At 41.0% G+C, this 10,617-nt stretch overlaps 1 protein-coding gene across 2 annotated transcripts in view; it reads right to left on the reverse strand.

Annotated features, from left to right (window-relative positions):
- The window catches only part of TMEM64 (transmembrane protein 64), a 296,234-nt gene extending 285,816 nt beyond the window's left edge, over positions 1–10,418 (reverse strand). The window contains exon 1 of one of the 2 annotated variants that reach the window (XR_010141225.1): positions 9,446–10,369. Coding sequence is in view for 1 of the 2 variants with exons in the window: in XM_024251545.3 (XP_024107313.2) it covers positions 9,446–10,240 (795 nt within the window). In the remaining variant the exon portion in view is untranslated. Of the gene's footprint in view, positions 1–9,445 lie in introns of both variants that reach the window. The other variant, XM_024251545.3, reaches the window with a different exon arrangement.
- Between the last annotated feature and the right edge of the window lie 199 nt (positions 10,419–10,617).

Here is a 10,617-nt window from a genome sequence, read left to right on the forward strand (position 1 = left end):
TTCTTCAATTTAGAGCACTCCCAGGAGCAGAGAAATTTCTTTAGAATAAACATGTCAAATATAGAAAATGAGAACATATGACAAAAATGAATGTTATAAAATTATATTGCAGTTAATAACAAAACATTACATATTATGGAAGTTATCTTTAAAATAAATATCTTAGTTCAAAAATTTCAGAATGCAACACTTCTGGCCACAACCTTTACCTTTAAATGTAATGAAGTTTCTCTAAATAGAACACATAATTGACATTCACAGATGGCATCAATAATATTCAAATTGGTAATTTAAGAACAGATTTCCTAAATCTGAAACAATTCCACCACTCAACAAGACCGTTGCCCATGCATAAACTGCATAAATTGAAGTTTATCAAACCTTTCATGACCAAACCTTACCCTTGGGAAAAAGTGTTATGCATACATACAATTTTAGTTAATAATCATAAATATTTTTGCTGGAGTGCTCAATGCTTTAACCAATGGAGCAACACGGTAACATACATATACACAAGTTTTAAACTATTAATAACTTTATTAAAGATGAACAGCTTCCTCCAAGCTATTTTATTTTTATTTTATATATATATTTTTTGAGACAGAGTCTCACTCTGTTGCCCAGGCTAGAGTGCAATGGCACGATCTCGGCTCACTGCAACCTCTGCCTCCCAGGTTCAAGCGATTCTCCTGCCTCAGCCTCCTGAGTAGCTGGGATTACAGGTGCGCACCACCACACCCAGCTAATTTTTGTATTTTTAGTAGAGGCCGGGTTTCACCATGTTGGTCAGGCTGGTTTCGAACTCCTGACCTCATGATCTGCCTGCCTCGGCCTCCCAAACTGCTGGGATTACAGGCGTGAGCCACTGCGCCTGGCCTATTTTAATATGGCATTTTCTATAAGCAAAAATTTTACTCAGAATCTCCATCTAGCTGAGTCTTTGACAAACATATTTGGAATACTTGTTCCCACAAGGAGACGCATCCAGCCTTCTCTCCCCAGTAAGTCTTCAAGCACCAAAGTTCTAAAATTCTGTCTCCTTGTTCTACTTTGTAGAAAGACATTAAACATGAGCCTAGATCAATACCATTGGAATTCCTGCCTGCAGTACCCAGCATTTTGGCTCAGGAGTTGTATTCCAAATCAAAGAACCCCTAGATTTCTCAACCTAGGATATCAATGCTATCTTGCTAGTTAGTTTCTATGATGAGATACCACAGCAAGAGTTTAAGGGACGGCAAACACCACCTGATTGCTGTCATCTCATGTTTTAAAAACTCTAGAAGCACTATAAAATTATATATCCTCTTATTCCCAGAGGTACAGTGATATACTTGGAGAAGTGATTCACTTAACTGGGTCAGCAGGGGTTAACATGTAGAACATCACTTCACCGCTATACCAAATAGATCCTGAAAACAAAGAAGTACTCCATCTGGGAGGGAAAAAAAATGAGAAGAAAAAAAAAACTAATTCTGAAGAGCAAGAGCTGATTCACCTCTGAACACAGCATTTTTGGAGCTGACAACAGAGAACCTCTGTCTTCAGGTCATTCACTGAAGCTGGGGTTGTGGTCGATCCTCTTAGGCACAGCACCAAGCACAGCTCTCAGGAAACTGACCCAGCTCTTCTGCTTTCTAAGATTATAGCTTTTTACACAATGGCTTTACCACTTTAATTTAACCCACCAAGAAACTTTGTTTTTACATAGAATATCTTGGCATGGATGTAATAAAGAATATAACGGTGACTAGTATTCAGAAGACCTCAAATTTTATGTGCAGCACTGTGAATCTAGCATTAATTTTGGCAAATTATACCTTCCTGTACAGACTTGTTGCTTGGTATTTGGGATGCTGCTTATTAACAAAGTTACTGTTAAAATATTATAAATTCCAATTAAATTATATTTAATTATATTATATATGAAAAAATGATGAATCCCTATAGAAAAAAATCATGAATCCCTACGACTGTTAAGAAAGGATTGGTCAAGAGAAATTAAAATGACCAGTTTGGCCTTTTCATCTAATTAATATTTACTGATAAATTATTTTACTGTACATATCCCCAAAATACTTCCTATTAATATTTCAGAAAAATTGGGGAACAGAGAAAAAGAATTCAGAAGCGGCAACTATTTTTCACTCTCAGAAAATCAAAACTTTAAAAATCAGTTTAAAGAAAAACATTAACTACCTATTCCCTTTCCTTTGCTCCCCAAAATACCTCTTCATCTTTTCTGTGTTCCTAATCTCAGTGGCCATAGCTGGAGACCTCATCAGTCAGGCACATAGCTAATTCCTCATTTCCCACATCCAATATCTACTACGTCTTGTCAACCGCACCTTCTCTGGGGAAATCTATCCACCATCTGGGCCTATTCCTAATTCAGTCTCCTCTCTGGTCCTGACTACACAGACTACCCCCACTCACTACCTATGCTAACCCCTGCAGAAATCTTTTTAAAAAGTGAGCCTAATCCTGCTTAAACTCCCTCCTACTGCCATGAGGTTCTTCAGAGTGCAAAGTGCTTCATGATCTGGCCTCTAAGCATTTCATGCATCCTGTCACACTATGTCCCAGTCACATCAAAATTTTCTCAGTTCCTAGAACACTACTTGCTCCCCTTTCCCTCTGGGCCTTTCTACATTGTTCCTTCTGGGGAGTACAACAAGCACATCCTTCTTCCCACTCCATTTACTCCGAAAACTCCTACACTGTCTTTCACTACTCAGTCATCAATTACTCTAGGAAACCTTCCCAGATGCCCCAAGTCTCTGTAAGTGCTTTCAAGTGCTCTGACAGAACACTATACCTCCCCGTCCCCTTTGCACTGGAGAACAACTGAAGGTTTCACCATTTGTTTGCCCCTCAGTCCTTTCCCAGACTATAAATTCTGTGAGGAAAGGGATCTGTCTGTCTTGGTCCTCATTGTGTCCCTAGATCTTAACAAATGCCTACTATATATTAGGTGCTAAATATATGTTTATTGGAGGTTGGATGTATCAACACCAATAATATTTTATTTATAAATATGGAAACCTAGAATAGTTGCCAGTTTATAAACAAGTTGGAATGCAAAGTCCATTTTTAATTGGATTTTCAGAAATTAAGAACACTCTACCACACAGAAAAAATGTTATAAACGAAAATTAACTTATTATCAGCAAAACTTACACCATGATTTACCCAGAATGCTATTTCTCCACTGGAATGCTACCACCTCAAGGGAGAGACTTTCTTTTATTCACGGCTACACCTCCAGCATTTAAAACAGCAGCAGGCACATACTAGGCACCTACCAATTATTTACTGAATGAATACTAAAAATATTTCCAGAAACCTCCAAGGTGAACCTAATGTCAAGGCTAAGACCCTCTGGTTAGGGTCTCTCAAGCAACCCTGAGAGTACTGAAAAAAGTCTTGCTACTGGAGATTAAAAAAAAAAAAGAGAAGAAGAACAAGGCCGCAGCAGTGCTGAGACCCTATCCTAACAGCTAGAGAGGGCTTCAGGGTAAAGAGATTTCTACTGACAGAAATGGTTAGGTCAATGTCTGTCTACAACACAGAAGCATCTTCCTATATGCAAGCTTTTTCATGAGTTCACTGTCCCTAAATTAGGAACTGCTTTTAATGGCTCCCAAATATCTTAGAGAGGGGTCACCAATTTATTTGAGAATCTGGTTTAACCCCCCTTCCACCCTCCCACCCACATACACACAGAGGCCTTGAATCTTCTCCTAGGGGTGGAAAAATGTGTATCTTATTGTACATAATTTCTGGAACACAAGTTGAAAAGCTTTTCTTCATACAATCTGACATACTATAGGTTTATTATTTGTACTAAAAAAATGTATCATATGCCTTCTATACATATCTAAGACCCAGTTCTAAGCAGGAATAAAAAAGATACAAAGATAGAAAACTACAGCTGACTGTGCAGTCATTAAAAGTCATGTTGTAATACATGTAATAACAAGATGTTCATTACTTCAAGTAAAAGAAAGTCACAAAAATCATTAACTCAACATTATATTAAAAATACACATCAATAAAATGCAAAGAGAAAAATAAACACGAAAATGTTAATGACGTTTTTCTTTGTACTTGCTACACTTTTCAAAGTTTTTACAATGAATACATATAGACAGAAAAAAACAAATATTGTTAAAACACGTTTTAATAACCTCTTTGCTTTTAAACAAATTTTTTTTAATCTAGGAAGGGTTAATAAAACATACTGTATATACATTAATATAACAGGCTAGAGATATAGATTAGTGAATTGTAAGCCTACATATGACACAAAAACTGCAGAAGCTGATGAGATAACTAAAGAGACACAAAGAGGAGGAAACAGTTTCAAGGAAATAAAGGTCAACTGCATTCAGTGGTATTGTGAGGTCTCAGGATGTGCATTGAGATGACATTACACAACTTGGTCATCCTATCTGACCTTTAAGGGCCAGACTCCAACTCTTTCAAAACACAGACTGTGTCTGCCTTTCTATTTTGCCTGAACTGTACCACTGGCAGTGAATCATTACACTTTAATAGTAAGAAGAAATCATCATTAGATACACTGATACAGTGACAAGTATTATGACCCATCATATCTTTTTCTGAATCTATGGCTCTATCTACAGCACAGAATAAGAATTTAAGAAAATAAGAAAACATATTACAGAATAAGAACTTAAGAAAATGAGAAAATGTGTATTTTTATAACACATACTATCACTAAACTGTTAAAAAATAAAAGGTAATGTTACATTGTTGCTCGGAACATTTGTCTTTTTAAAAGCAAACTCTGACCTCATCTATACCCTCTCATTTTACAAATAAGGAAAACTGGAGGCCAGAATCATTAAATGACTTCACCAGGGCTACAAAGGAGCTAAGACAGAACCAGAAGACCCCATAGCATAAGCTAAGACTATACTGTATTTGTGGTCTTAGAGTCATTTGCCAAAAACTTTTATTTAGTTGTAATAAATTTCAGTTCAAATATAAACTAAATTACTAAAAGTAATTTATCTTCTTGATAGCTCAATGCAAACTCTAAGAAAACTTGAGAACAGTTACATCTGCTTAAAGTTATGATGACATCTTTCACTATTATTATTTCAGTCAGTACCAGTTTCACAGCTTCCCAGCTCCCTCCAAAACAAAGAATCTATTTGTTGCTTCAAACCTATGGTGGGCTCATATAAATAACCAAAGTAACTGGCGGTTTGGTAACACACAATTCTATAAAGCAGTTCACCAAGAAGTAAGCCAGGGTGATGGGTAAGGTCTTGCACTTTAAGATTTACTCATTTATATTTTGTTTGCATTTTACACACAGTACCCATTTATTGCTCTTGTTTAAAATTTTTTTTTCTGTTAAATAAAAATACAAGATATATGTGAGAAATTAAGGGCCTCTTCCTACAGTTGCAGGGGCTCAGCCTTGGTAGCCGTTTTGTTGCTGTGACTCTATAAGGCAGAAGTTGGCAAACTTTTTCCATGAAGAACCAGGTAGTAAACAGTTCAGGCTCTGTAGGCAGTAGGGTCTGTAGTAACTACTCAATTTGCCGTTTTGGCTTAAAAGGAGACACACATAGCACACACATAAATGAGCACAGCTGTATTCCAATAACACTATTTACAGATGCTGAAATTTGAATTTCATATAATTCTCATGTACATGAAATATTCTTGTGATATTTTTTCCAGCCATTTAAAAATGGAAGAATCAATCTTAGCTTGTATGCCATACAAAATTGGGCTTTGGTTTTCTGACCCCTGCTCTAACATCTGGGATGATACCTAAGTCAACTGTATAGAACCTTACCCAGTCCTCCATAATGTCTGATCTTCAAGGGGCGCTAGGACAAGTATTCTACAACTGGAATCAGGATGTGTCTAGGAAATCCAGCTCTTCTTGGACCAACACTAGTGCCTGGGTAAGTTAATGACTCTAAATATTTACTAACTGTGTAATCTTGAGCAAGTTATTTCACCAGGGTGCCTCAACTGCCTCAGCTATAAGATAAGGATCAGGGCTGAAATGAACAGTAAATAAGTTATGTGTGCATGATTAAACAGTGCCTGGGAATTAGTTAAGTACAATATAGGTATTTGTTAAATTTTTTTAAAAAGTAGCTCAGCTTCAGTGTCCTCATTTTGGAAGGCAGAGGATGGTGAGAAAGAAATAGTAAATAATGAGCAAACTATACATTTTATCACAGCTTTGCAGCAGGTATTATTAAACACATCCCACAACAGAAAGTATAGCTCAAAAGAGTAACTATAACTACTTCAAGATGACACTGTAAATGTTGGATCCAATATGATTTCAAGTTTCTAGTATGCATGGGAAAAGGGGACAAAATGGTTCAGAGGAGATAAGCAAGGGAAAGCACCTTTCCTTCTTCCATATATTATCCTTTACAATCAGCTCCTGCTTCTAAAATGTGAATACAACTACCTCCACCACTACAAACAATAATAACACTTAACAATTACTGGGAAGTGACTATGAGCCAGACAAAATACTTAACGCCTTCACTGTATCAGCTTTTTTAAGCCTCATAACTCTACTTCATTTTACAGACGAGGAAATGGAGACAGCCAGACGGCACAGACTAATTCAGGATCATCTATTTCCAAAGCCTGGGCCTCACATGACCACTACACCTAACTTCTTTGAGGTACGCCCAGATGAATTTCTCTAATTATGGGCACAAAAAAAATGAGTTTTAACTGATATATTTTTTTAAAAGGATGATTTCAAAGATAGGGAGGGATGTGGAAAACACAAGACATATGCCTAGAAAGGGGGCAGCTATGGTCAGCAGGAGAGGTATGAGGTGGAGAGGATATATGAGGAGGCAGAATGGAGTTCTAGAAGGCAGAAAGTCAAGTCAGACTAAAACCAACATCAGCCTTAAATAAGCTTTCTTTTCTTTCACATATCCTGGGTGAATTCAGTAAACTGTTTTGGTTGAAAGGACTACTTCTGTAAGCAGACAGTTCAGAACAATAGGTATAAACAGGACGTAACAGACTATATCCAGGGGCTTCACAGCCCACCCTGCTATGGCTATGAGTCAAAATTTTACAGTAAGATGCACCATATCAGCTGATCCTGGGTTCAAACCCTAGCTCAGCCACTTGGTAGGTGGGTGACTGAAGAAGTTCCTGGATGGTTGAGCCTCTGTTTCTTTCTCAGTGAAATGGTGACAATAATACCTATTGCAAGAGGCCATTTTTCTTTTTTTTCCCCTTTTTTTTATTGACCACACAATGCTAAATTGAGAGCTGTCCCTTGTCAAGCTCAGTTTCAACTACATGATTACCTTAAATTATTACCAAGTACAAAATACAACTTCTTAGTCACATACTTAATATGTAAGAGACATAATCAAAAGAAAAGCCTACCTTATTGTCAATCAATAAATACATAATGAGCCCTTACTATTTACCCATGACTACACCAGGCATTAAATATATATTGAAGAAATAAAGAGGTGGTGGGTTGAGACCCTACCGTCAGACCATGGTTCAAAGTTTGACTCTACCATTAATTTAGTACCTTGGTGACCTTTGGTCATAACAACAGAAACAACAAAAGCCAACACGTGTTTGTTAAGCCAGGCTCTGCTGCATGTATTCATCTCATGTAATCTTCTCAATAATCCTATGGAAGTAGGTATCATTACTTTCCTCATTTTACAAATAAGAAACAGAAGCCCAGAGAGAATAAACAACTTGCTCAAGGTCACTAGATTCTAAGCAGACAGCAGGACTTCACAACACCAGCCCTGTGCTCCCAACTAGTAGACACTAGTCTATAATATGTGCATAATCAACTTCTGCAGGGCTGGTTTAAGGATCAGAAATATGTGGAAAGAGCCTAGGACAGTAGTTGGCACACAGTAGATGGACAAGAAAAGGCCCAAGGATACATGCTATATTGAAACACAAACTAACAGAATCAATCTATTCAGGTTCCTTAGCCCAGCCTTCTTTCAAAGTCCTGGGACAGTTTATTTATTATTACCCAAGACTGGGTCAAAGTTAAAGTTTATATTTCATACTATAGGAGGGTATGAAAAAGAAATGTAAGACTAAGACTATACCAAACTACTGCTAACACTAAACTTTATCTCTACAGAAAACCCCTTGTCTGTTTCCATTGCCTCTACCAAATACCATTCCATAATCATTGCTGCTGTTACTTGGAATCAAGAGGTTTGCAAAAGGCATTTTAAAAAAAAGAAAAAAGAGAAAGATTTTAATTTCATCACAAAGAGGTAGATGGGTTAGAACTATTCCTAATTCAAAACAAAATGAGAAAGTTTCCAGAAACTAACAATAATTTACTTTTTGAAACAAAACAATGCATCAGAATCACTTAAAATACATCAATTCCTATGGTTCTGAATGCAATTATCTCTTTATTTCAGTACAGTTTTCTTTAAGTCTAGCTGAAGGGTTAAGTTCCTGGGAATCTACGTAAACTCTTGGTAGTTTAGAATCATTGAATTTGGGGAACATGGTAATCTACTTTTTTAAGTCCTTCACTTTAGAAAAGAGAAAAGTGAAGCCAGACAGAGTCAGTAACTTGATCCAAAGTCACAAAGTTTGTAAAGACCAGATTCTTCTTCCAATAAGATAATCTCTTCACTAGCAGTGTTTCTATCCTAAGTCAGTTGCATGGAGATGCACACTAGCTATAGAAACTTGAGTAAGCAAAACATATGAACACAAGGACAGAAAAGAGTCTATAATGGTGCATATACAGAAGAAAAATATATGCTAATTGAGCAAAAGGTTATCTGTTGTTTTATTCACCACCCCGTGATTTCGAAATTAAGTTCCTCCAAAGAACGAAAGATAAACAGTAGGATTTTCTTCTTTACATCGCATTAAAGCACAATTACTTGAAGAAGGAAAAGCCCACTACAAATTTAGGAAACTCCAAAATCTGGAGTCTGCAACTAGCTCCTCCACTGTTTACTGAAACACTTCCTTCGGTCCATGCCGCTAAAAACTTGAATCAAAACCCTGGATGCATTTATGCAGGCAGGAGAGAAAGCTTTCCTCCCTAAATGTTGCCAAAGCTGCTACAAAAGATGACAAGTATTAAAGATGGGCATTTCCATTCATGTCCCTGCATGCCTATTGTTAAGAGGGCTTTTCATTTTTAATTACATTCCCATCCCGAAAAGAAACATTAGATTTTTTATCTAACAAACTCTCTTTCGAGGCTCCGCGTTAGGTATGTTTTATGTGTATGACAGATTTCCCAGGGTGCGATGGAAAGTAATCGTAACTCCTGCCGTGAATGTCACTTCTCTGCTGGTATTTATCTGATAGAGCGCCCTCCTAGGGCCGCCACAAGACCGCTCAAAAACAGACTTGGAGAGGGATAGGCCAGCGGGACCCTACTTACCGAAAACACTGCATTCTGAAGCCCAAAAGGTATGGGTGTCAGTCTGGCCAGCGCCACCACTTTCAGGCCGCTTCCTCCCTCCACGACGCGAATAACCGCGCTCAGCTTCTCGCTGCTCTGGATCCTGGCGGCCACCCAGGCGGTGAGGAGCCGCTTGCAGACCACATGGGCGATGAAGGTGCCGATGAGTACGCCCACCATCATCAGACCCATGCCCAGCACGAAGCCGTACAGGTAGCCAGCGGCCACGTTGAGCACGATGTAGCCCCAGCCACAGGGGAAAGAGACCACGATGAAGCCCACGACGAAGAGCAGGACCCCCAGCAGCGAGTCAAGGCTCTCCACCCACAGCAGGAGGTGCTGAAGGTAGCGGCGGACCAGGGCCAGGGAAGCGAAGCACAGGGCGGCCAACACGCAGACCAGCACGAGGCTCCGGCACCAACAGGTGCTGCCGAGGCAGCAGCAGCGCCAGTTTCTCACCTCGGCCACGCCGACCACCAAGCCGCCGCCGCCACTCCCAGGGCCGCCCGCCAAGGCCCCGCCCGGCTCCGGCAGCTCCGAAGCCTCGGGCGGACCGTGGCGCTCCAGACAGGCGCCGAGCAGGGCGCCCGAGGCCGCCGCTGCTGCCGCCGCCGCGCTCGCCCCGCCCCCGCGGGGAAGGCGGTCCGCCAGGCCGTCCCCGCCCGTACCCCGCGGCAGGGCCCAGCGGGCGGGCAGCTCGGCGAGGCCCGGGAGGGCGGCGTGCTGCAGCAGCCGGGGCAGTGCCTGGAGCAGGATCCCGCCCGGGCTCCGCATGCCTCGGCCCAGCGCGGGCCCTTAGCCGGCCAGCCCCTCCGCCGCGGCGCCCGTTAGGCAGCTGCCCTTCATGGCGCCCGGTTCGCCCGGCCTCGACTCCCGGCGTCCGCTCAGGGGGTGGGAGACGGCCCGTAGAAGGGCGCGGAGTCAGCAGAGGAGCGACGGCCAGCCGGCGAGTGAGGAAACTCCGGCCCCAGCGCCCACGGAGCCCACTCCGGTGGTGCCCGCCCCTTGTCGGCCAGAGGGGGCGGGGCCGCGGCGATGGGGCGGAGAGGGCTGTGTTCTGGTCCAGCTCCCGTGACGCGCTGCCCGCCAGGCTGCGGGAGTCGCGGGGCGTCCGCGTGGGCCAGCGGAGGCCCACAGGTGCGGAGGGAAAC

The sequence above is a fragment of the Pongo abelii genome, chromosome 7, assembly GCF_028885655.2.
Source record: "Pongo abelii isolate AG06213 chromosome 7, NHGRI_mPonAbe1-v2.0_pri, whole genome shotgun sequence".
NCBI classification, from domain to species: domain Eukaryota; kingdom Metazoa; phylum Chordata; class Mammalia; order Primates; family Hominidae; genus Pongo; species Pongo abelii.